Source organism: Heptranchias perlo, chromosome 1 (assembly GCF_035084215.1).
Source record: "Heptranchias perlo isolate sHepPer1 chromosome 1, sHepPer1.hap1, whole genome shotgun sequence".
Classification (NCBI taxonomy): Eukaryota; Metazoa; Chordata; class Chondrichthyes; order Hexanchiformes; family Hexanchidae; genus Heptranchias; species Heptranchias perlo.
Genome location: NC_090325.1, coordinates 26,932,972 through 26,960,822, shown reverse-complemented (window position 1 = coordinate 26,960,822; position 27,851 = coordinate 26,932,972). Strand labels below are relative to the sequence as shown.

The window sequence follows — 27,851 nt, the reverse complement described above, 5'->3', positions numbered from 1 at the left end:
TAATCACTGTTACCCAAATATTCCTCTACTGTTGGGTTGCTAGGTGTCAGCCTTGGCACAGTGGTAGCACTCTCGCCTCTGAGTCAAATTATTTAAAATCAACTTTTATTGGGTAACCCACTACTGACTTTATCTCTTATGAAAATTGCTCCAATTTTTTAAACATAGAAACATATAAAATAGGAGCAGGAGTAGTCCATTTGGCCCTTCAAGTCTGCTCCGCCATTCAATATGATCATGGCTGATCCTCTATCTCGATATCATATTCCTGCTCTCTCCCCATACCCCTTGATGCCTTCTGTGTCTAGAAATCTATCTATCTCCTTCTTAAATATATTCAGTGACTTGGCCTCCACAGCCTTCTGTGGTAGAGAATTCCACAGGTTCACCACCCTCTGAGTGAAGAAATTTCTCCTCCTCTCAGTCCTAAATGTCCTACCCCATATCCTGAGACTGTGATCCCTCGTTCTGGACCCCCCCCCCCCCAGGAGAAACATCCTCCCTGCATCCAGTCTGTCTAGCCCTTTCAGAATTTTATCTGTTTCAATGAGATCCCCTCTCATTCTTCTAAACTATAGTGAATACAGGCCTAATCGACCCAATCTCTCCTCATACGACAGTCCTGCCATCCCAGGACTCAGTCTGGGAAATATTACATTTGGTTCCCTCATCCAAATCATTGATATATATTGTGAATAGCTGGGGCCCAAGCACTGACCCCTGCGGCACCCCACTGGTCACCGCCTGCCACCCCGAAAAACACCCATTTATTCCTACTCTGTTTCCTGTCTGTTGACCAATTTTCAATCCATGCCAGTATATTACCCCCAATCCCATGTGCTTTAATTTTGCACACGAACATCTTATGTGGGACTTTATCAAAGGCCTTCTGAAAATCCAAATACACCACATCCACTGGTTCTCCCTTATTTATTCTACCAGTTATATCCTCAAAAAAAAAAACTCCAGTAGGTTTGTCAAACACTTATTTCCCTTTCATAAATCCATGTTGACTTTGTTTAATCCTGTTGATATTTTCTAAGTGTCCAGTTATCACATCCTTTATAATAGACTAGCATTTTCCCTACTACTGATGTTAGGCTAACCGGTCTGTAGTTCCCTGTTTTCTCTCTCCCTTTTTAAATAGTGGGGTTATATTTGCCTATTCATTTCTGTAATCGTTTTTCCTTTATTTATTCTGTGTCAACCTTGGCTTAGTGGTAGCACTCTCGCCTCTGAGTCAGACGTTTGTGGATTTAAATCCCACTCTAGAGACTTGAGCACATAACACAGGCTGACACTTCATTGGTGCTGTCTTTCGGATGAGATGTTAAACCGACATCCCGTCTGCCCCCTCAAGTGGATGTAAAAGATTCCACTGCACTATTCAAAGAGTAATTTTATTTTAAATTCACAAGCTTTCGGAGGCTTCCTCCTTCGTCAGGTGAACGATGTGAAACTATTCGATGTGAACTATTCAAAGAGGAGCAGGGGAGTTCTTCCTGGTGTCCTGACCAATATTTATCCGTCAATCAACATCACTAAAACAGATGATATTGTCATTATCACACTTTGCTGTTTGTGCGATCTTACCGTGTGCAAATTGGCAGCAACGTTTCCTACATTACAACGGTGACTACACTTCAAGAAGTACTTAATTGGCTGTAAAGCGCTTTGGGATGTCCTGAGGTAGTGAAAGGCACAATATAAATGCAAGTTCTTTCTTTATTATTCAACAGGGTGGGGACTAGGAGCATGTCTGGTATTTATTGAAATAAAGGATATAGTTAATTTTAATTTTCCTTTTCCTTAGATAAGGAAGAATCATTTCCAAAGCCACTTGAATTGCCAGTGACTTCCTCAGCTGAAAATAAAGTAAGCTTGATGAAAAAGAATTCCATTTATAACAATGTGTTAGAATCGTAGAAAGGTTACAGAACGGAAGGAGGCCATTCGGCCCATTGAGTCCGTGCTGGCTCTATGCAAGAGCAATCCAGCTCCCCTGCCCTATCCCCGTAGCCTTGCAGATTTATCGAGTTTCCTTTTAAAAGCCACGATTGAATCTACCTCCACCGCCCCCTCTGGCAGTACATTCCAGATCCGAACCACTCGCTGCGTGCAGACGTTTTTCCTCATGTCACCTTTGGTTCCTTTGCCAATCACCTCAAATCTATGTCCTCTGGTTCTTGACCCTTCCACCAATGGGAACAGTTTCTCTCTTATCTATTCTGTCTAGATCCTTCATGATTTTAAATACCTCTATCAAATCTCCTCTCAACCTTGTTTGTTCCAAAGGGAACAACCCGGCTTCTCCAGTCTATCCATTTAACTAAAGTCCCTCATCCCTGGAATCATTCAAGTAAATCTTTTTCTAGACCTCTCTAAGGCCTTCACATCCTTCCTCAAATGCGGTGCCCAGAACTGGAGACAATACTTTCATGATTTCCTTTCTTTTGTACTCTATACCTCTATTTATAAAGCCCAGTATTTTTTAACCACTTTCTCAACCTGCCCTGCCACCTTCAACAATTTGTGCACCTATACTCCCAGACCTCTCTGTTCCTGTACCCCTTTTAGAATTGTGCCCTTTAGTTTATATTGCCTCGGTCTTCTTACCAAAATATATCACTTGGCATTTTTCTGCGTTAAATTTCATCTGCCAGGTGCATTCCACCAGCCTGTCTATATCCTCTTGAAGTCCTATCATTATTCTCCTCACTATTCACTACACTTCCACTGTTGAAGGTGAACACTTTGCATGTCTGCATTGCACATAAGGATAAGTTTTGTGAGACCCCGTGCTGTCAGTGGGACAGGGTCTTGCAATATTTACCCTATAAAGCAATACTCCATTCAGTTACTTTAGTATTTTCCTTCGCTTTTTATCTCTTTTGGTCTCCCTTGGTTGTCAGTTTTGTGTAGCTGAGAGGCTGGGTGGCTTTTGCCTGGCACTCTTCAATTGGCCATAAGGAGGGGCACAGTTGGCTCATGGGCAATTTTTGTTCTTCCATGTGTGGAAGAGCTGGCCTTTTGGCACCTCCCATGGCTGAAATTGAGAACTCAGCAACACTAGAGAACCCTACCTACTCCCCACTACTTTAGAATGCCACTTAGTGTTTCTCTGGTGCATTGCATTGGCATGCCTTTCAGTAGTAATAATGTAAAAATATATTCTAAGTTTATAACTTTTTTCTGAATTTTAATGAAATCTTTTACATTTCCCTCACAACAAATATTAGGAGTCAGAATTATCTTTTTTGCCAACATGGAGTCCAAGTTGAATCCCCATGGTAACAACAGCTAGGTTGCCAATTTTATTGCAAAGTGTATATAATCAGGTTGGAATAAGTAGCATTTCTGAATTTTGGTATTTTAAATGCTTTTTTTTTTAAAAAAAAGCACTTACAGGGATAGATTTTTTGCCTATTGATTATAAATGGGTGGAAATCTGGCTCTAACAATTTTTTAAAAGGCCATATATCGCATGTTTTGTGTCTGTTGGGTAATTTTTCTTCCTTCTGATTGGTTAAGTGTTGGCCAACCACATTTCCATCACTTTCATTTTTGCTGATATAGCCCTGACTGACTGTACTTGCTCCTATTCTCCACATTGGCTATGAATAGCAGAACATCCTATTTATGACTCTGCTAAGATTGGAAAGGAGATTTGCCGTTGGAGCTTTACAGTCCAACTTTACAAGGCTGGGTATTCCCAGATTCACCATATGAAATAGCATAGTTGATTGTTAGTACATATATTTTCATTTAGATTGCAGGTATTGTGTGGTGATGTTCAGTAGATTTTCTTGTCCTTTTTCTTGTATTTGTTTGACATTTGCTGAATTATACAAAATTGAATTAAGTAGCAGTCAGCCGGTTAGTCAACACATTGACAAACTAATGTACTGCATTATGAATGCTGTTACACAGGTTCATATCTGTGACTTTTCCTCAAATGCTGAGTTCCTGATTTCAACTGTTTCAAAGGGGAAGTGTTGAGCAAAAGCTAGGAGATGAAATATCAGTTGGCACGTTCAGAAATGCAATGAGTAGCTAAGCGGTGCAGCGCAGATTTGATCCTTGGGCTGAGTTAGGTGAACTCATCGAGGGTGGCAATAGAGGTGCTACAATTGGCTTAAATGCTCCTGGACTAAGGAGGGAAAATTGACCAGGGTTCCCATCCTGATGACCATCCAGCTATCCCTGCTAGAAGTTTGCATTTCAGACATTGGATGAGGTCAGGAATAGGCTCACCTGCAGTGCCTCCTGGGATGGAATAGTCTGATACTCACTGTCTAGACTCAAATATGAATAATGGCCACCTGGTCAGTATTGGAAGGTGGCTGACACCCATAGAATCATACGTGTCAATACCTTCAGGAAAGGAGATGGAAAGAACCAGAGATGATTTTTCCCTCCCTAATCCAGGAATCCTGAAGCCAATTCTAACACCCCTATTGTCACACCAGTTGAGATCAAGTAACTCGGAAAAGACTGGGGAGTTGAATCTGGGACTTCCCAATTCTATATGGCTCAGCGCCTCATTGGATAAACTTGCTGTGCCATTGGAGGCTCTGAAATGTATCTGTTGCCATCAGTCTGCCCACTTGCCTTCAACCTGGTGCAAGAGCCTTGCAGTCAAAAGGCTTTAAGGACCCCGAAGGGGATAAATGGCTTTAAGAGGAAAATATTTTTGAGGTACTCCTCCTTCCCCTTCCTGTCATAAATATTTTTCTGAAAATAGAACCCTATATTTTAAATTAACTACTTGACCTGTTTACTCCAGAATGCTGCAGTTATAGAGGACAGCAACAGATTACAGACACCATTTAACACGCTGGCAAGCATAGCACCAAAGGAATCTATATCACCAGAGGAATCTATGCAAAAAGAAAAACTTTACCGTTTAAATGGATCAGGTAAATTAGTTGAGTGAAACATGTTTGCGTAAGCATGATATTGAGAAATATGAATGCCTCTTCTTTGAAGTAAATCAACCTAATTTATTGCAATCTTTAAAAAAAAAGAGAAATTAATTCTAAATTTTTGTTGCTACCATTCTCTTAGTGGGCTATTGCACAGTTGGTATAATAGGGTGAATCTAAACCCAGTTCCTTTAGAGCGCAATTTCCTAGGAACATAGGAACAGGAAGCCATTTAGCCACTCGAGCGTGTTCTGCCATTCAATGAGATCTTGGCTGATCTGTGACCTAACTCCACATACCCACCTTAGCCCCATATCCCTTAATACCTTTAGTTAACAAAAATATATCAATCTCAGATTTAAAATTAATAATTAAGCTAGCATCAACTGCTATTTGCGGAAGAGTTCCAAACTTCTACCACCCTTTGCGTAAAGAAGTGTTTCCTAACTTCTGAAAGTCTTGGCTCTAATTTTTAGGCTGACTCCCCAACCAAGGAGCATAAAAAAATCCCCATAATTTAGTACACCTCTGTACGAAATTGTCTCAATTAGTGAGGCCACAAAAAAGATTTTTGTCAGAAACGGAAACGTCACGTTAATGTTGTAGAGGCTAAGATGCATTGCTGGGGGGCAGGTGAAGAACTCTATTTTGAAACTAACCAACGCTGTATCACATGAGAATGCTTGATGTTGATAATAAGTCAAAAGTGTTATAATGCACAGCTAGTTCTAACGTTATTAGCACAACAGAAAAAAAATGCCATTTGCTTAAAAGCTTCTTAAATACAGGCCCTCAGTGATTGCAAATACTTTTAAAAATGTATTTTACGTCTCTGACCGCTTAAATTCCATTTTTTAAAATGTCCCTTCATCTGATAATTTTATATGCATAATTTCCTGATATTAGAATCCTATGTGTGTACTGGCAGTGATTCTGTACAATACCACTTTATGTTGTACAAGTCACAAATATCAGTGCTTTAGCACTTTTTGTAACCAGAAACTTGCAAGGGATATCAAAACCAATACAAAGAACTTTTATAGTTACATTAGGAAAAAGAGGGTGGTCAGGAGCAGTGTTGGCCCCTTAAAAACTGAAAGTGGGGATATTGTCATTGACAATGGGGAAATGGCGGACATGTTGAACGATTACTTTGCATCAGTATTTACAGTAGAAAAAGAGAAATCCCAAGAAAACTAATATTGAATTGGGGACTGGGACTTTATAAAATTAACATAAGCAAAGCAACAGTAATGAAGAAAATAATAGCACTAAAGAGTGACAAATCCCCAGGACCAGATGGTTTCCATCCCAGGGTTTTAAAGGAAGTAGGTGAGCAGATTGCAGATGCCCTAACTATAATCTTTCAAAGTTCTCTAGATTCAGGAACTGTCCCTATAGATTGGAAAATTGCACATGTCACTTCGTTTTTTAGGAAAGGAGAGAGAGGGAAACCAGGGGATTATAGACCAGTTAGCCTAACATCTGTTGTGGGGAAAATGCTGGAGTCTATAATTAAGGATAGGGTGACTGAACACCGAGAATTTTCAGTTAATCAGAGAGAGCCAGCATGGATTTGTGAAAGGTAGGTCGTGCCTGACAAACCTGATTGAATTTTTTGAAGAGGTGACTAAAGTAGTGGACAGGGGAATGTCAATGGATGTTATTTATATGGACTTCCAGAAGGCATTTGATAAGGTTCCACATAAGAGACTGTTAGCTAAGATAGAAGCCCATGGAATCGAGGGAAAAGTACGGACTTGGTTAGGAAGTTGGCTGAGCGAAAGGCGACAGAGAGTAGGGATAATGGGTAGGTACTCACATTGGCAGGATGTGACTAGTGGAGCCCCACAGGGATCTGTCTTGGGGCCTCAATTATTCACAATATTTATTAACGACTTAGATGAAGGCATAGAAAATCTCATATCTAAGTTTGCCGATGACACAAAGATTGGTGGCATTGTAAGCAGTGTAGAGAAAACGTAAAATTACAAAGCGATATTGATAGATTAGGTGAATGGGCAAAACTGTGGCAAATGGAATTCAATGTAGACAAATGTGAGGTCATCCACTTTGGATCAAGAAAGTATAGAACATGGTACTTTCTAAATGGTAAAAAGTTAAAAACAGTGGATGTCCAAAGGGACCCAGGGGTTCAGGTACATAGATCATTGAAGTGTCATGAACAGGTGCAGAAAATAATCAATAAGGCTAATGGAATGCTGGCCTTTATAATCTAGAGGACTAGAGTACAAGGGGGCAGAAGTGATGCTGCAGCTATACAAAACCCTGGTTAGACCGCACCTGGAGTACTGTGAGCAGTTCTGGGCACCGCACCTTCGGAAGGACATATTGGCCTTGGAGGGAGTGCAGCGTAGGTTTACGAGAATGATACCCGGACTTCAAGGGTTAAGTTACGAGGAGAGATTACACAAATTGGGGTTGTATTCTCTGGAGTTTCGAAGGTTAAGGGGTGATCTGATCGAAGTTTATAAGATATTAAGGGGAACGGATAGGGTGGATAGAGAGAAACTATTTCCACTGGTTGGGGATTCTAGGAGTAGGGGGCACAGTCTAATAATTAGAGCCAGACCTTTCAGGAGCGAGATTAGAAACATTTCTACACACAAAGGGTGGTAGAAGTTTGGAACTCTATTCCGCAAACGGCAATGGATACTAGCTCAGTTTGCTAAATTTAAATCTGAGGTAGATAGCTTTTTGGCAACCAAAGGTATTAAGGGATATGGGCCAAAGGCAGGTATATGGAGTTAGATCACAGATCAGCCATGATCTTATCAAATGACGGAGCAGGCACGAAGGACTGAATGGCCTACTCATGTTCCAGTATCAACATCAAGCGCTCTTAAGTCAGGTGCATAATTAGATAAAGGGTGTTTTACAGTACTTTTATGGTGTAATATTTTAATTAAAGGTTAATTCAAAATAGCACAAATTTATTTAGGATACCAAAAACTGTAAATTATTAAATGCCACTAGAGTTATGATAGTATTTCTGTTTTCCAAAACTAAAACTTGTGTAAGGTGGAAGTCAGAGTTCTTCAATTATTATGTTTGCATGCAGTTATGGTTTGAATTGTACAAATGCAGCTTTATGGTTCTTCCTGGCTTATAGTGAAATAAATTATGATCCACAGCTTCACATTGCTTTCAGTCTATTTTGTATGTATGTTCCATTAGTCATGCAGTGATTTTATCTGAAAATGACAATAATAAAGATTAACTCTTAGATTGTCAGCAGCTCTAGGAAATTCTAGTCTTTTTTTAAACTTGCAGCTCACATATCAATGGGTTAGATTTTGCACCCATTGTCTCTGAAGAGGTATAACATTTAGCTGAATTTGCAACCCTGAAATCATGTAGATAATGGCTGATCTGTACCTAAACTCCATTTGCCTGCTTTTGCTCCATATCCCTTGATACCCACATCTAACAAACATTTGTTGATATCGATATTGAAAATTTCAATTGAACCAGTCTTTTGAAGGAGAGAATTCCAGATTTCCACTAACTGTGTGGAAAAAGTACTTCCTGATTTCACTTCTAAATGACCTAGCTCTAATTTTAAGATTATGCCCTCTTGTTCTGGACTCCCCCACCAGGGGAAATGGTTTTTCTCTCTCTGATCTTCCCTATGGAGACTCTATCATTTTAAAGACCTCGATTAGAACATCCCTCCACCATCTAAACTCAAGGGAATACAAACCAAGTTTATGCAACCTGTCTTCATAATTTAACTGTTTAAGCCCAGGTATCATTCTGGTAAATTTGCACTGTACTCCCTCCAAGGCCAATTTATCTTACCTGAGGGTCGGTGCCCAAAACTGAACACACTACTCCAGATGGGGTCTGACCAAGACTCTGAACAACTGAAACATCACTTCCTCACTTTTGTATTCCATTAGCCTTTTCGATTACTTTTTGTATCTGTGCACTAGCTTTTGGTCATCTGTGCACATGGACGCACAAATCGCTTTGCTCCTTCATAGCTCCTAATTATGAAAATATTCCAATTTATCATTCTCAAATCCAAAGTGGATGACCTCACACTTCCCCACAATGACCTCCGTGTGCCATAGTTTTGCTCACTCATTTAGTCTGCCTATGTCCCTTTGTAAATGCTCTCATCTACACAACTCACTGTGTCTCCTTAGTATCATCTTCAAGCTTGGATATACAACTCTCTATTCCTTTATCCAAGTCATTATGAGATATGGTGAAAAGCTGAGGCCCGAGTACAGTTAAAGGAAAATCGTGTTTGACGAACTTGATTAAGTTCTTTGATGAAGTAACGGAGAGAGTTGATGAGGGTAGTGTGGTTGATGTGTATATGGATTTTCAAAAGGCATTTGATGAAGTACTACATAATAGACTTGTTAACAAAATTAAAGCTCATGGGATTCAAGGGACATTGGCAGTGTGGATACAAAATTGGCTAGGGGACAAAAAGCAGAGAGTAGTGTTGAATGGTTGTTTTACAGACAGGAAGGAAGTATTCACCCGATCAAGCTCCTTCACAATCTTATGTTTCAATAAGATCGCCTCTCATTCTTCTGAACTCCAATGAGCAGAGTCCCCATCTACACAACCTCTCCTCATACGTCCGCCCCCTCATCCCCGGGATTAACCGAGTGAACTTCTTTGTACTGCCTCGAGAGCAAGTATGTCTTTTCTTAAGTATGGACACCAAAACTGTATGCAGTATTCCAGGTGCAGTCTCACCAATACCTTATATAACTGCAGCAATACCTCCCTGTTTTTATATTCTATCCCCCGAGCAATAAAAGCCAACATTCCGTTGGCCTTCTTGATCACCTGCTGCACCTGCATACTAACTTTTTGATTTTCTTGCACTGGGACCCCCAGATCCCTTTGTACTGCAGTACTTTCCAGTTTCTCGCCATTAAGATAATAACTTGCTCTCTGATTTTTCCTGCCAAAGTGCATAACCTCACATTTTCCAATATTGTATTGCATCTGCCAAATCTCCGCCCACTCACCCAGCCTGTCGCTATCCCCTTGTAGGTTTTTTATGTCCTCCTCACTCTCTACTTTCCCTCCCATCTTTGTATCATCTGCAAACTTTGATATGTTACACTTGGTCCCCTCCTCCAAATCGTTAATATAGATTGTAAAGAGTTGGGACCCAGCACCGACCCCTGCGGAACACCACTGGCTACTGGTTGCCAGTCCGAGAATGAACCACTTATCCCAACTCTGCTTCCTGTTAGATAACCAATCCTCCACCCATGCCAGAATATTACCCCCAATCCAGTGATTCTTTATCTTGAGCAATAATCTTTTATGTGGCACCTTGTCGAATGCCTTCTGGAAGTCTAAATACACTATGTCCACTGGTTCCCCTTTATCCACCCTGTACGTTATGTCCTCAAAGAACTCAAGCAAATTTGTCAGACATGACTTCCCCTTCGTAAAGCCATGCTGACTTTGTCCAATTAAATTATGCTTATCCAAATGTTCCGCTACTGTCTCCTTAATAATAGACTCCAAAATTTTACCCACCACAGATGTTAGGCTAACTGGTCTATAATTTCCAGCCTTCTGCCTACTACCCTTTTTAAATAAGGGTGTTACATTAGCAGTTTTCCAATCTGCCGGGACCTTTGCCGAGTCCAGAGAATTTTGGAAAATTATTACTAAAGCATCCACAATCCCTACTGCCACTTCCCTCAAGACCCTGGGATGTAAGCCATCAGGTCCAAGGGATTTATCCGCCTTGAGTCCCATTAATTTACTGAGTACCAATTCCTTAGTGATTTTAATCGTATTAAGCGCCTCCCCCCGCTAAAGCCCCCTATTTGTCCAGTGTTGGGATATTCTTAGTGTCCTCTACCGTAAAGACTGAAACAAAATATTTGTTCAGCATTTTTGCCATCTCCATGTTTCCCACCATTAATTTCCCGGTCTCATCCTCTAACGGACCTATGCTTGCCTTTGCCACCCTTTTTTCTTTTTATATAATTATAGAAACTCTTGCTATCTGTTTTTATATTTTTTGCTAATTTATTTTCATAATCTATCTTCCCTTTCTTAATCAATCCCTTAGTTACTTTTTGCTGTCTTTTGAAGACTTCCCAATCTTCTATCCTCCCACTAAGTTTGGCTACCTTATATGTCCTTGTTTTTAGTCGGATACTATCCTTAATTTCTTAGCCACGGATGGCTGTCATTTCTTTTACACCCTTTTTTCCTCAGTGGAATATATATTTTTTGAAAGTTGCAAAATAACTCCTTAAATGAACACCACTGCTCATGTACCGTCCTACCCTTTAATCTATTTTCCCAGTCCACTCCAATCAACTCCGCTCTCATACCATCATAGTCTCCTTTAGAATCATAGAATCATAGAAGTTACAACATGGAAACAGGCCCTTCGGCCCAACATGTCCATGTCGCCCAGTTTATACCACTAAGCTAGTCCCAATTGCCTGCACTTGGCCCATATCCCTCGATACCCATCTTCCCCATGTAACTGTCCAAATGCTTTTTAAAAGACAAAATTGTACCCGCCTCTACTACTGCCTCTGGCAGCTCGTTCCAGACACTCACCACCCTTTGAGTGAAAAAATTGCCCCTCTGGATCCTTTTGTATCTCTCCCCTCTCACCTTAAATCTGTGCCCCCTCGTTATAGACTCCCCTACCTTTGGGAAAAGATTTTGACTATCGACCTTATCTATGCCCCTCATTATTTTATAGACTTCTATAAGATCACCCCTTAACCTCCTACTCTCCAGGGAATAAAGTCCCAGTCTGTCTAACCTCTCCCTGTAAGTCAAACCATCAAGTCCCGGTAGCATCCTAGTAAATCTTTTCTGCACTCTTTCTAGTTTAATAATATCCTTTCTATAATAGGGTGACCAGAACTGTACACAGTACTCCAAGTGTGGCCTCACCAATGCCCTGTACAACTTCAACAAGACATCCCAACTCCTGCATTCAATGTTCTGACCAATGAAACCAAGCATGCTGAATGCCTTCTTCACCACCCTATCCACCTGTGACTCCACTTTCAAGGAGCTATGAATCTGTACTCCTAGATCTCTTTGTTCTATAACTCTCCCCAAAGCCCTACCATTAACGGAGTAGGTCCTGGCCCGATTCGATCTACCAAAATGCATCACCTCACATTTATCTAAATTAAACTCCATCTGCCATTCATCGGCCCACTGGCCCAATTTATCAAGATCCCGTTGCAATCCTAGATAACCTTCTTCACTGTCCACAATGCCACCAATCTTGGTGTCATCTGCAAACTTACAAACTTTATTCAAGCTCAGTACGCTTGTTTGAGAACCAACCTTCTCACCCTCTAATTGGATATGGAATGTAACCATGTTCTGGTCACTCATTCCAAGGGGATCCTTAACTAGGACATTATTAATTAATCCTGGCTTTATTACACAGGACCAGGTCCAAGGTTGCTTGCCCCCTTGTAGGATCAGTTACATACTGCTCAAGAAATCCATCCCTAATACACTCAATAAACTCTTCCTCAAGGCTGCCCTGCCCAATTTGATTTGTCCAGTCAATATGATAGTTAAAATCCCCCATAATTATAGCTGTTCCCTTATTACATGCCCCGACTATTTTCTGATTAATACTTCTTCCAGCAGAGTTGCAACTATTAGGAGGCCTATATACTACGCCCACTAGTGTTTTTTCCCCTTATTATTCCTTATCTCTACCCAAACTGTTTCATTATCCTGATCCTTTGTCCCAATATCATTTCTCTGTATTACAGTGGTTCCTTCCTTTATTAACATAGCCACCCCACCTCCCCTTCCTTCCTGCCTGTCCTTCTGATTGGGAATTAAATATGCCAGGGTATTTAACAGTCGTTGTCACCCTGCAGCCATGTTTCTGTAATGGCCACAAGATCATACCCATACGTTGTTATTTGTGACGTTAACTCGTCCATTTTGTTACGAATGCTACGTGCATTCAGATAAAGAACTTTCAAATATGTTTTGTGACACTTAGTTCCTGCTTTTTCCTTTTTTAACACTTTACCTTTTACTCCATTCCTTCTGTCCCTTCCTGACACGCTTTCCTCTGTCTCCCTGCTCAGGTTCCCAACCCCCTGCCACAGCTTTGATGCTGGGTTTAATCGCCTTACGCCTTCTAGTTTTTATTTTATCTGTCGTGCCTAAAGTACACAACTTAGGGAAGGTAGGGCAATCAAAGCCAGAGCTCCCTGGATGATGAAAGAGATAGAGAATAAGATGATGTAGAAAAACGGAGCGTATGACAGATGTCAGGTTGATAACACAGGTGAGAACCAGGCTGACTATTGAAAGTACAGTGGAGAAGTGAAAAAGGAAAGAAGAGGGGCAAAGAGAGAGTATGAGAATAGCCTGGCAGCTAACATAAAAGGTAATCCAAAAGTCTTCTTTAGGCACATAAATAGTAAAAGGGTAGTAAGAGGAGGGGTGGGGCCAATTAGGGACCAAAAAGGAGATCTACGCACGGAAGCAGAGGGCATGGCTGAGGTATTAAATGAGTACTTTGTATCTGTCTTTACCAAGGAAAAAGATGCTGCCAAAGTCACAGTAAAAGAGGAGGTAGTTGAGATACAGAATGGACTAAAAATTGATGAAGAGGAGGTGCTTGAAAGGCTGGCTGTACTTAAAGCCGTTAAGTCACCCGGTCATAGGAATATAGGATCAGGAGTAGGCCATTCAGCCACTCGAGCCCACTCCGCCATTTGATAAGATCATGGCTGATCTGTGATCTTACTCCATATATCTGCCTTTGGCCCATATCCTTTAATACCTTTGGTTGGCAAAAAGTTATCTATCTCAAATTTAATATTAGCAATTGAGCTAGCATCGATCGCCTTTTGCAGAAGAGAGTTCCAAACTTCTACCACCCTTTGTGTGTAGAAGTGTTTTCTAATCTCACTCCTGAAAGGTCTGGCTCTAATTTTTAGACAGTGTCCCCTCGTCCTAGAATCCCCAACCAGCGGAAATAGTTTCTGCCTATCCACCCTATCTGTTCCCCTTAATATCTTATAAACTTCGATCAGATCACCCCTTAATCTTCTAAACTCTAGAGAATACAACCCCAATTTGTGAAATCTCTCCTTGTAACTTAATCCTTGAAGTTCGGGTATCATTCTAGTAAACCTAAGTCACCCGGTCCGAATGGAATGCATCCTAGGTTGCTGAGGGAAGTAAGGGTGGAAATGGCAGAGGTGCTGGCCATAATCTTCCAATCCTCCTTAAATATCAGGGTGATGCCAGAGGACTGGAGAATTGCAAATGTTACACCCTTGTTGAAAAAAGGGTGTAAAGATAAGTCCAGCAACTACAGGCCAATCGGTTTAACCTTGGTGGTGGGGAAGCTTTCAGAAATGATAATCCGAGACAAAATTAATAGTCGCTTGGACAAGTGTGGATTAACAAAGGAAAGCCAGCACGGATCGTGTTTGACGAACTTGATAGAGTTTTTTGATGAGATAACAGATTGGGTTGATGAGGGCAATGTGGTTGAAGTGGTGTGAATGGACTTTCAAAAGGCATTTGATAAAGTGCCACATAATAGTCTTGTCAGCAAAATTGAAGCCCTTGGAATAAAGGGACAGTGGCAGCATGGTTACAAAATAGGTTAAGTTACAGGATACAGAGAGTGGTGGTGACCGGTTGTTTTTTGGGCTGGAGGAAGGTAAACAGTGGTGTTCCCCAGGAGTCGGTACTGAGACGACTGCTTTTTTTGATATATATTAATGACTTGGACTTGGGTGTACAGGGCACAATTTCAAAATTTGCAGACGACACAAAACTTGGAAGTGCACTAAACAGTGAAGAGGATAGCAATAGACTTCAAGAGGAAAAAGACAAGCTGGTGGAATGGGCGGACACATGACAGATGAAATTTAACGCAGAGAAATGCGAAATGATCATTTTGGCAGGAAGAATGAGGAGAGGCATTTTGTTAAATGGTACGATTCTAAAGGAAGTGCAGGAACAGAGAGATCTGGGTATATATGTACACAAATCTTTGAATGTGGCAGGACAGTTTGAGAAAGTGTTTGAAAAAGCATACAAGATCCTGGGCTTTATAAGTAGAGGCATAGAGTACAAAAGCAAGGAAATTATGTTAAACCTTTATAAAACACTGCTTTGGCCACAACTGGAGTATTGTGGCAATTCTGGGCACTGCACTTTAGGAAGGTTCTGAAGACTTTTAGAGGGTGTAGAAAAGATTTACTAGAATGGTTTCAGGGATGAGGGACTTCAGTTACATGAATAGACTGGAGAAACTTGGATTGTTCTCCTTAGATTAGAGCAGGTTAAAAGGATATTTGATAGAAGTGTTCAAAATCATGAAGGGTTTCGATAAAGTAAATAAAGAGAAACTGTTCCTATTGGTGGAAGGGTCAAGAACCAGAGGACACAGATTTAAGGCGATTAGCAAAAGAATCTATTATAAAGGATGTGATAACAGGACACTTAGAAAACAATAATAGGATTTGGCAGATTCAACATGGATTTATGAAAGGGAAATCATGTTTGACAAACCTATTGGCGTTCTTTGAGGACGTAACTAGTAGAATAGATAAGGGGGAACCAGTGAATGTGGTGTATTTGGATTTTCAGAAGGCTTTCGATAAGGTCTCACACAGGAGGATGGTGAACAAAGTTAGAGCGCATGGAATTGGGGGTAATATACTGGCATGGATTGAGAATTGGTTAACAGACAGAAAACAGAGAGTAGGAATAAATGGGTCTTTTTCAGGTTGGCAGACTGACAAGTGGGGTACCGCATGGATCGGTGTTTGGGCTCCAGCTAGTCACAATCTATATCAATGATTTGGATGAGGGGACCAAATGTAATATTTCCAAATTTGCTGATGACACAAAACTAGGTGGGAATGCTAGTTGTGAGGAGGATGCAAAGAGGCTTCAAGGGGATATAGATAGGCTAAGTGAGTGGGCAAGAACATGGCAGATGGAATATAATGTGGAAAGATGTGAAATTATTCACTTTGGTAGGAAAAAGAGAAATGCTTTATTAAAGCAGTATTAAAAAGCAGTATTTTTAAAATAGAGAGAGATTGGGAAATGTTGATGTTCAAAGGGACCTGGGTGTCCTTGTACATGAGTTACTGAAAGCTAACATGCAGATGCAGCAAGCAATTAGGAAGGCAAATGGTATATTGGCCTTTATTTCAAGAGGATTTGAGTACAGGAGTAAAGATGTCTTACTGCAATAATATAGGGCCTTGGTGAGGCCGCACCTGGAGTATTTTGTACAATTTTGGTCTCCTTACCTAAGAAAAGATATACTTGCCATAGAGGGAGTGCAACGATGGTTCACCAGACTGATTCCTGGGATGGCGGGATTGTCCTTTGAGGAGAGATTGAATAGACCAGGCCTGTATTCTCCAGAGTTTAGAAGAATGAGAGGTGATCTCATTGAAACATACAAAATTCTTACAGGGCTCGGCAGGGTAGATGCAAGGAGGATGTTTTCCCTGGCTGGAGTGTCTAGAACTACGGGTCACGGTCTCAGAATAAGGGATAGGCCATTTAGGACTGAGATAAGGAGAAATTTCTTCGCTCAGATGGTGGTGAATCTTTGGAATTCTGTACCCCAGAGGGCTGTGGAGGCTCAGTCATTGAGTCTATTCAAAACAGGGATCGATAGAATTCTAGATATTAAAGGCATCAAGGGATATGGGGATGGTGCAGGAAAATGGAGTTGAGTTAGAAGATCAGCAGTGATCTTGTTGAATGATGGAGCAGGCTCGAGGGGCCAGATGGCCTACTCCTGCTCCTATTTCTTATGAACCAAAGGCGACATAAGGAAAACCTTTTTACACAGCAAGTAGTTATGATTTGGAATGCGCTGCCTGAAAGGGTGGTAGAATCAGATTCAATCTTGGCTTTCAAAAAGGAATTGGATAAATACTTGAAGGGAAACATTTTGCAGGACTACGGGGAAAAAGCGGGCTAATTTGACTAACTGGAGTGCTCTTACAAAGAGCCAGCACATGCTTGATGGGCCAACTGTGCTGTAATGATTCTATGATTCGAAGGCACTTCACAGGAGTGTTGTCAAACAAAATTTGACACTCCGCCACTTAAGGAGGCACTAAGACAGGTGACCAAAAGCTTGGTCAAAGAGGTAGGTTTTAAGAAGTGTCTCAGAGGAGGAGAGAGGGGTAGAGGTGGAGTGGTTTCGGGAGGGAATGCCAGAGTTTAGGGCTTAGGGAGCTGATGGCACAGCTGCCAATGGTGGAGCAATTAAAATCGGGGATGTGCAAGAGGCAAGAATTGAAGGAGTGCAGAGATCTCAGAGAGTTGGGGGAGATAAGGAGGGGCGAGGCCATGGAGGGATTTGCAAACAAGGATGAGAATTTTAAAATCGAGGCGTTCCCGGACCAGGAGCCAACGTAGTGAGAACAGGGGTGGCGGGAGAGCGGGGCTTGGTGCGAAGTAGGATACGGGCAGCAGAGTTTTGGTGAGCTCAACTTTATGGATGGTGGAAGATGGGAGGCCAGCCAGTAGAGCATTGGAATAGTCAAATGTAGAGGTAACAAAGGCATGGATGAGGGTTATGAATAAAATTATGACTAATGTATCTACAATTTTCTCACCTATTTGATTTATTACTCTAGGTTGGAAACTATCGGATCCTGTAGATTTTCTTATCTTAGGTCCCCTGCTTTCTCCATTGCCATTGTTCCATTTATATTAAATCTACGAAATTCCTCCACTTGACATTTTTAGCTTCCCATCTACAGTTGGTATTTACACTTTTTTTCCACTGTGACAATAATACAAAGTACTCATTTAACAGGTCTGCCATTTCCTTATTATCCATTGTAGTCTTGCCTGCATCTGTCTTTAATGGGCCTGCATTCCCCTTTACCACTCTCTTTCTCTTAATATATTTATAAAAACATTTGCTGTTAGCTTTGATATCCCTTGCAATTTTTTTTGCTATTCCCCTTTTGCACCTCATTACTTTCTTTGTATCCCTTTATTGCTCTGACTGTTGAATCACCAAAGTTTGTTGAGACATTCAAAGGGGTGATTCAAGGGGTTCAGGGTAAATATGCTCCCACAAAGAAAAAGGGAGGGGCTGCCTAATCTAGAGCCCCCTGGATGTCAAGAAGCATTCAGGGTAAGATAAGGCAGAAAAAAAAGCCTATGATAGACACGGGAACTCAATATTACAGAAAGCTTAGAGGAGTATACAAAGTGCAGGGGTGAAGTTAAAAAGGAAATTAGGAAAGCAAAGAGAGGGCATGAAAGAATATTAGCGGGTAAGATCAAAGAAAACCCAAAGATGTTTTATAAATACATTAAGAGCAAGAGGATAACTAAGGAAAGAGTAGGGCCTATTAGAGACCAAAATGGTAAACTATGTGTGGAGGCGGAAGATGTGGGTATGGTTCTTAATGAATACTTTGCATCTGTCTTCACAAAGGAGAGGGATGATGCAGGGATTGAAGTTAAGGAGGAGGAGTGTGAAATATTGGATGGGATAAACATAGTGAGAGAGGAAGTATTAAGGGGATTAGCATCTTTGAAAGTGGATAAATCACCAGGGCCGGATGAAATGTATCTCAGGCTGTTTTAAAAAAAAAACAGGGAGGAAATAGCAGAGGCATTAACAATCATTTTCCAAACTTCACTGGATACAGGCGTAGTGCCGGAGGATTGGAGGACTGCTAATGTTGTGCCATTGTTTAAAAAGGGAGCGAAGGATAGACCGAGTAATTACAGGCCAGTCAGCCTAACCTTGGTGGTGGGCAAATTATTGGAATCAATTCTGAGGGACAGGATAAACTGTAACTTAGAAAAGCATGGACTAATCAAGGACAGTCAGCACAGAATTGTTAAGGAGGTCGTGTCTGACTAACTTGATTGAATTTCTCGAGGAGGTGACAAGGAGGATCGATGAAGGTGGCGTAATTGATGTGGTCTACATGGATTTTAGCAAGGCTTTTGACAAGATCCCACATGGCAGATTGGTCAAAAAAGTAAAGGTCCATGGGATCCAAGAGAATGTGGCAAATTGATTCCAAAATTGGCTCAGTGGCAGGAAGCAAAGGGTAATGGTCGATGGGTGTTTTTGCGACTGGAAGGCTGTTTCCAGTGGGGTGCCGCAGGGCTCGGTACGAGGTCCTTTGTTTTTTGTGGTATACATTAACGATTTGGACATAATCGTGCCCTCTACATTTAAGAAATTTGTGGATGACACAAAGATAGGCCGTGTGGTTGATAGTGAGGAGGAAAGCTGTAGACTGCAGGAAGATATCAATGGACTGGTCAGATGGGCAGAAAAGTGGCAAATGGAGTTCAATCCAGAGAAGTGTGAGGTAATGCATTTGGGGAGAGCAAACAAGGCAAAGGAATACACAATAAATGAGAGGATGCTGAGAGATATAGAGGAAGTGAGGGACCTTGGAGTGCATGTCCACAGATCTCTGAAGGTAGCAGGACAGGTAGATAAGGTGGTTAAGAAAGCATATGGAATGCTTTCCTTTATTAGCCGAAGCATAGAATATAAAAGCAGGGATGTTATGCTGGAACTGTATAAAACACTAATTAGGCCACAGCTTGAGTACTGCGCACAGTTCTGGTCACCACATTACAGGAAGGATGTAATTGCACCAGAGAGGGTGCAGAGGAGATTTACGAGGATGTTGCCAGGACTGGAGAATTTTAGCAATGCTGACAGATGGATAGGATAGGGTTGTTTTCTTTGGAACAGAGGAAGCTGAGGGGTGATTTGATTGAGGTTACAAAATTATGAGGGGCTGAGATAGAGTGGATAGGAAGGACCTATTTCCGTTAGTGGAGGGGTCATTAACCAGGGGGCATAGACTTAAAGTGATTGGTAGAAGGATTGGAGCGGAAATGAGGAAATTATTTTTCATCCAGAGGATGGTGGAGGCCTGGAACTGACTGCCTGAGAGGGTGGTAGAGGTAGAAACCCTCAACTCATTTAAAAAATACCTGGATGTGCACCAGAAGAGCAGTGACCTGCAGGGCTACGGACCATATGCGGGGTAGTGGGATTAGGCTGAGTGGCTTGTTTCTCAGCCGGTGCTGACACGATGGGCTGAATGGCCTCCTTCTGTGCCGTAAATTTTCTGTGATTCCACTTTTCCTTGCTTTTGTGTAAGCCTTTCTTTCACTGGCAAAGAACAATTTTTCAAGCTAGAAGACTGAAGTTTGACTGGATGTATCATAAACACGACTAGGTTAAATTTTGAATAGTTTTTCAATGCAAATAGAAGAGTACTACTGCTGGATGAATTCTGTCATCAACAATATAAGCACCCTTACTGCACATATGTTTATGTGTGCACATATTTTATCTAAACTATGTCTCTATTAAAAGATGTCTGTCACCTGTCTTACATTATCTGAATTATTCTGTATTTCTATGTTTAGGACCACCAAACAGTTTTGCAAAATCTCTGCAGCACGCTGAAACTCTACTGTGGAGTCGACTTCAACCTGGGTGGAGATGGCTAATGACTAAGTACCAAACAGAAGACAGTTGTTCAGATACAGATAGTGATGATTCATTGCTATCTTCAGATCTGGACAAGAGATTTCCTTCAGGGAGACTGCCTGAGGCGGAGCAGATCGCCTTTGATCTAGGTAAATGTTGCCAGCTGCAACGAAGTCTAAAAGGTGCTTTATTTCATGGTCATGTAAAATCATTGCCCTCTGATGTTCTGGGCACCGCTGATTTCCAGTATCATCAAGCCATATCAAGCTTAGCAAACAATTATGCAAAGCTTCAGATACTGTTGGAACACAGATCTTGTCTTCTTCTTAATAAAGCATATGCTGTAAGTGTAAGGGGAGCATCTAAATTTGTAAAAAAATTGACAGAATTACTGATTCAAGAGCAAGCAATGTCCAAAAAAGTAAATCTGGGCATGGATCGTACAAGTGTCACATCTATCAAGAAACTTGGACACCTTTGTGAAGAACTGAGATGCCATACAAGCCATTGGAAATGCCTTGGTGAAAAAATTAAGAATGATCCTTGGTTAAATTGTCAGTTGATACACATGAAGGAAACCTTTAACTGTATGAAGCAGGCTTTGACATTGTTGGGCATATATGCTATTTTTCTCATGGACAAATATATTTCCACCGTACTTTGTACCTTAGCATATGCTGAACCTTATAGTGTGCCCTCAGAATCGCTTTGGGAGTTTTTTCATGGTCTGGAAATATTCAACAGCATTGTATCAGAATCTAATATACATCAGCCATATCTTGAACTGAAGAACTATGTTGAAGAAATTAATGTAAATGAATTTGATTTACTGTCTCAAAGACTGAAAGTAACATTGTGTAGAAAGAGTGGGAACTGGAGAATTGAACCATTCCTGGTAGAAAGAGTGTTGAGGGTTTTAGCTAATGAAAGAGGAAGAATAGCAGCCCAATGTTTCTATGAAGTCATCACGACAAATAAAACATTTCTTTCAACTGTGGGTAATAATAACCTCACAGCTCTGGATTGGGAAAATATAAAAATGTCTTTGCTTCAGAGATTTACAGATAGTCATCTTAATATTTTTTGTGGTGAAGAAATAAAAACTAGCTTGTGTCAACCAAAATCAGGGGTCAACCAACAAGAATTGGAGCCTTGTAGCTGTAAGAACTCCATTCAAAATTTCTGCATGGAGGATGAAGTTCTTCTGAACCATATTGTTGAAAGTCTTGTTACATCTAACATGCTGTGGCAACATGTTCTAAACAGACCCAAGCCTGATAAACCACAGGAAACTAAAGCAGAAAATCTGCAATTGCAGCACACCATATTCTCAGCGGAAAACAACCCTCAACGAGGTTTAGAAGCCAAACAAAATGATGAAATAAGTAGTAGTCCTTTAGTTTCCCCTCTCAGGAGAAAATCTGTACATTGGCAGGACTCTTCGCACTCTGAAGGAAAAGCTGTGCTGTTTTGTAAATACAAAGCCATGATGTGGAAAGCCTTTGCAACTCACCTGAGTGATCAATTCTACTTCCAACCACGGCTTTCTTATGGCAGCTCTAAACATGCTATTGGAAAGCTGGACCAGTGCAAACCCCAAATCACGGCACTACTTATTCAAGTACTGCATGAAGCATGTTACAAAGGTAAGCTTGACAACAGAATATTGCCTTCAGAGTATATTTCTGCCTGATACAATGCTGTATATGTATCATAAGTAGTACCATTCTGTATTGTTTTGCATTGCATATAATTTCCAGATGATTTGCGGTCCTTACTCTTCAAAATAAAGCTGCAGTATAATAGTTTCAAAATGGTAATATTTTATACTAAAAACAGAAAATGATGGAAATACTCAGCAGGTCAGGCAGCATCTGTGGAGAGAGAAACAGAGTTAACGTTTCAGGTCGATGACCCTTTGTCATGCAACACATCATGCCTGTGCTAGCTCTTTGAAAGTGCTATCCAATTAGTCCCAGACCTCTGCTCTTTCCCCATAGCTTTGGAAATTGTTCCTTTTCAAGTGTACATCCAATTCCCTTTTGAAAGTTACTATTGAATCTGCTTCCACCACCCTTTCAGGCAGTACATTCCAGTTCATAACAACTGACTGCATTAAAAAAAATTCTCCCCTCTGGTTCTTTTGCCAATTATCTTAGATCTGTGTCCTCTTGTTACTGACCCTCCAGTCAGTGGAAACAGTTTCTCCTTATTTACTCTATCAAAACCATTCATAATTTTGTACGCCTCTATTAAATCTCCCCTTAACTTTCTCTGTTCTAGGGAAAACAATCCCAGCTTCTCTGGTCTCTCCACATAACTGAAGTCCCTCATCCCTGGCACCATTCTAGTAAATCTCTTCTGCATCCTTTCCAAGGCCTGGACATCCTTCCTACGTTGTGGTGCCCAGAATTTTAAAAAAAATAATTTAAGTCACTAGCAAGACCAGCCTATCCCTAGTTGCCCTTGAGAAGGTGGTGGTGAGCCACCACCTTCAACCGCTGCAGTCCATGTGCTGAAGGTCCTCTCATGGTGCTGTTAGGTAGAGAGTTCCAGGATTCTGACCCAGCAACCATGAAGGAATGGCGATATATGTCCCAAGTTGGGATGGTGTGTGATTTTTTTTATTATTTGTTCATGGGATTTGGAGGGGAACTTAGAGGTAATGGTGTTCCAATGCACCTGCTGCCCTTGTCCTTTTAGGTAGTGGAGGTGCTGTCGAAGAAATCCTTGGAGAATTGCTGCTGTGCATCCTGTGGATAATACACACTGTGGCCACGTGTGCCGGTAGTGGAGGGAGTGGATGTTTAAGTTAGTGGATGGGTTGCCAGATCAAGCAGACTGCCACCCAATACTCCAGCTGAGGCCCTAACCAGTGATTTATAAAGGTTTTGCATAACTTTTTTGCTTTTATACTCTTATGTCTCTATTTATAAAGCCAAGGAGCCTGCATGCTTTTTTAACAGCCTTATCAACTTGTCCTGCCACCTTCAAAGAACTGTGTATGTGAACCCCCAGGTCTCTGTTCCCCCTTCAAAATTGTACCATTTAGTTTATATTGCCTCTCCTCATTCTTCACACCAAAATACATCACTTCACACTTTTCTGCATAAAATTTCATCTGCCGTGTCTGCCCATTTCACCAGCGTGTCTATGTCCTCCTGAAGTCTGCTTCCATCCTACTCACCGTTGACTACATTTTCAAGTTTTGTCATCTGCAAACTTTGAAATTACGTAGCATGCCCAAGTCCAGATCATTAATATATATCAATAAGAGCAGCGGTCCTAATACCGACCCCTGAGGGACATCCCTGTATACTTCCCTCCTGCCTGAAAAACAGTTGTTCATCACTACTCCGCTTTCTGTCTTAGCCAATTTCGTATCCACACTGCGCTGCTCCTTTATCCCCATGGGCTTCAATTTTGCTAACGCCTATTATGAGGCACTTTATCAAACGCTTTTTCAAAATTCATATACACATCAGCTGCCTTCATCAACTCTCTCTGTTATTTCATCGAAGAACTCAATCAAGTTTGTCAGAAACAATTTGCCTTTAACAAACAAGGCAAGGGAATACACAATGAATGGGAGGACCCTAGGCAAGACAGAGGGTCAGAGGGATCTTGGTGTGCAAGTTCACAGATCCCTGAAGGCGGCGGAACAGGTAGATAAGGTGGTAAAGAAGGCATATGGGATACTTGCCTTTATTAGCCGAGGCATAGAATATAAGAGCAAGGAGGTTATGATGGAGCTGTATAAAACACTGGTTAGGCCACAGCTGGAGTACTGTGTGCAGTTCTGGTCGCCACACTACAGGAAGGATGTGATTGCTTTGGAGAGGGTGCAGAGGAGATTCACCAGGATGTTACCAGGGCTGGAGCGCTTCAGCTATGAAGAGAGACTGGGAAGATTGGGTTTGTTTTCCTTGGAGCAGAGGCGGCTGAGGGGGGACATGATTGAGGTGTACAAAATTATGAGGGGCACAGATAGGATGGATACTAAGGAGCTTTTTCCCTTCGTTGAGGGTTCTATAACAAGGGGACATAGATTCAAGGTAAAAGGCGGGAGGTTTAGAGGGGATTTGAGAAAGAACTTTTTCACCCAGAGGGTGGTTGGAGTCTGGAACTCACTGCCTGAAAGGGTTGTGGAGGCAGGAACCCTCACAACATTCAAGAAGCATTTGGATGAGCACTTGAAATGCCATAGCATACAAGGCTACGGACCAAATGCTGGAATATGGGATTAGAGTAGACAGGGCTGATGGCCGGCGCGGACACGATGGGCCGAAGGGCCTCTATCCGTGCTGTATGACTCTATGACTCTAAATCCGTGTTGGCTGTCATTTATTAACCCATGTTTTTCAAAATGACAATTAATTTTGTCTCTAGATGTTTCCCCGCCACCGATGCTAGGCTGATTGGCCTGTAATTAACAGGTTTATCCCTCCATCCTTTTTTGAACAGGAATGTAACATTTGCAACCCTCTCGTCCTTTGGCACTACTCGCCTATCCAAGGAGGACTGAAAGATTTCCACCCTTGCTTCCCTCAGGAACCTAGGATCCATCCCATCTGGACTGGGTGACTTTTCTACTTTGAACACTGTCAACCTTTTAAGTACCTCCTAGTTATCTATTTTTATCCTATCCAATATTTTTACCCCCTCCTCCTTTACTGTGACATTGGCAGCACCCCCTTTTTTTTGAAGGCTAATGCTAAGTAATATATTTAACAACCATATACAATTAGGAGATTGCTGTCATCCTTGAGGGGATATCACCTGGGGCACCATTCCTATTGAGAAAATTGCCTCCTTAATGGCTAGATGATCTTCCTGACTCTGCTTTTTATAAGGTCTTGTTCTGGTTGTGTTCTCATTGATGGCACATTGAATCTAATAATTTGTAGCACAGAAGGAGGCCATTCAACCAATTGCATCTGTGTCAGTCTAACTGTTGTTCTGCAGTCGTACTAATAACCATCTGTGTGAATTGCTGTTGGTTTTCTTGTTTTTAACAAAACAGTTTTAGCATATTCTAACTCTCTAGAAGTTTGCTTGAGATTATTTTATGGTTTTAGTCAGTTAAGTTTTTGTGCTGTTTTTCATCAATGTCATTATGCCTGTTGTGTACTTTGATCAGATTGACTCTTTTTGATTTCTACTGTGGTTGCACGAGCATCTGCTGGTTTTTAATTTTATTTTCAGTGTGGTGGATCCTTATTAGTGAGTGACTCTCATGTTATTACTGCCTTTCTTCATAGTATTGCCTTTTGAAGCATGAAGTTGGCTTTTGGCTAAGTGTAAGGACTGAGTATGGCTAACTAAACTGTTGGAGTATGATACTGGCTACAAAATGTCGAAGCTTAATTTTTCTCAGCACAGAGAATCTTAAGGTCCCGCTAACAGGCATTACATAATTTCTAGGTCAAATAGAGACCAAGGCATGTTCGCCAGGCCTCATTCCTAAAGGTTCAGAGGTCAGTTCACATTCTGTGTTGACATATGACTGAGGAGTGGGGTCAAAGGATTCCAGTCCTCACATAACTTCATCCAGCATCAGTTACAAATCAGCCATTCCATGAGTTAGTCTATTGATGTGTCCTGAAGACTTTTAAAATCCAGTTTGACACTGCACGAATTATATTCCATGTCGTATCAAACCCAAGACTGCCCCCTCTCGGTTGGACTCTTGACTCTGAATTATACTGCAATGATTTGCAGCTGTGGTGAAGTTGCAGTATAAATGCAGTTTGAGTTTTCTGAGAGTACATGTTGCTGTCTCTGCATATCACTTGCCTTTGGCTGGTGCAACTGGGGGACCATCTCATGAAGCAACATTTCATTACTCGGGTTGTTCTTTGCATTGGACTCAAATATGGTTTTTAAAAAGTTTATGTCAAACCTTTAAGTTTCTTGCATACAGAACAGTTTTTTGTGACAAAGGGTTAACGAACTACAGGAGTTGGTGATGGACCTAACAACTTTATCATGTGGATAGGGACTGGATCGCAAGTTTTACATATGTGTTTGCCTTCCATCTCTATGAAGACGAAGTAAGTTTATACTAGATGAGGCAGAGCTTGGTTTGAATCATAAAGGCGGAACTTACAGAGTGATGGGTTTGATCAGAGTCGCTTAGTTCATCCGGTATGACTTCTATTCGTGTAAGATACAAAATAAAGAACCTTTGATACCCCCACTCCAGTTACTCATCATTGAAATTAAACAGAATAATTTCTCTGCACTCCGCCCTACATTCCAGGACAGAACTTTTGCTGTTAGCTTTGATACCCCTTGTAATTGTTTTTTCTTGTTCCCCTTTTGAACCTCTTACTACTTTCTTTGTATACCTTTGTTGCTTGTTATAGTTCTCCTAGTCTGCTGGATTTCCACTTTTCCTTGAATATGTGTAAGCCTTTTCTTAGCTTGACACTGTCTCTTACCTCATTTGTTGACCATGGTTCCTTAACTGCACAAGTGGAACATTTGCCTTTTAGGGGCATGTAACGGTTTTGATTTATATAAAATACGTCTTTGAGTACTTCCCACTGTTTGTCTGTTGGTTTACCCTTTAACAATTCTGCACAGTTTACTGTTGTCAATTAATTTCCCATATGCTTCGAAGTTTACTTTAGTTAAATTTTAAACCTTGGTTTGTGACTCTTCTTTCTCCCTCTCAAACCTAATATCAAATTCAATCATAGCAAGAATTGCCCTTACCATCAGATTGTCAACTAATTCTGGTTTGTTATTCTTCACCAAATCTAGCGTGGCCTATTCCCTTATTGGTTCTAAAACATTATTCATAGAATCATAGAAGTTACAACATGGAAACAGGCCCTTCGGCCCAACATGTCCATGTCGCCCAGTTTATACCACTAAGCTAGTCCCAATTGCCTGCACTTGGCCCATATCCCTCTATACCCATCTTACCCATGTAACTGTCCAAATGCTTTTTAAAAGACAAAATTGTACCCGCCTCTACTACTGCCTCTGGCAGCTCGTTCCAGACACTCACCACCCTTTGAGTGAAAAAATTGCCCCTCTGGACCCTTTTGTATCTCTCCCCTCGCACCTTAAATCTGTGCCCCCTCGTTATAGACTCCCCTACCTTTGGGAAAAGATTTTGACTATCGACCTTATCTATGCCCCTCATTATTTTATAGACTTCTATAAGATCACCCCTTAACCTCCTACTCTCCAGGGAAAAAAGTCCCAGTCTGTCTAACCTCTCCCTGTAAGTCAAACCATCAAGTCCCGGTAGCATCCTAGTAAATCTTTTCTGCACTCTTTCTAGTTTAATAATATCCTTTCTATAATAGGGTGACCAGAACTGTACACAGTACTCCAAGTGTGGCCTCACCAATGCCCTGTACAACTTCAACAAGACATCCCAACTCCTGCATTCA

At 41.2% G+C, this 27,851-nt stretch overlaps 1 protein-coding gene across 1 annotated transcript in view; it reads left to right on the top strand.

Annotated features, from left to right (window-relative positions):
* ccdc142 (coiled-coil domain containing 142) overlaps positions 1-27,851 on the top strand; it is a 165,980-nt gene that overhangs the window by 35,266 nt on the left and 102,863 nt on the right. Inside the window, exons 3-5 of the mRNA XM_067982667.1 lie at positions 1,814-1,875; positions 4,787-4,919; positions 20,379-22,088. Coding sequence (XP_067838768.1) covers positions 1,814-1,875; positions 4,787-4,919; positions 20,379-22,088 — 1,905 coding nt within the window. The remainder of the gene's footprint in view (positions 1-1,813; positions 1,876-4,786; positions 4,920-20,378; positions 22,089-27,851) is intronic.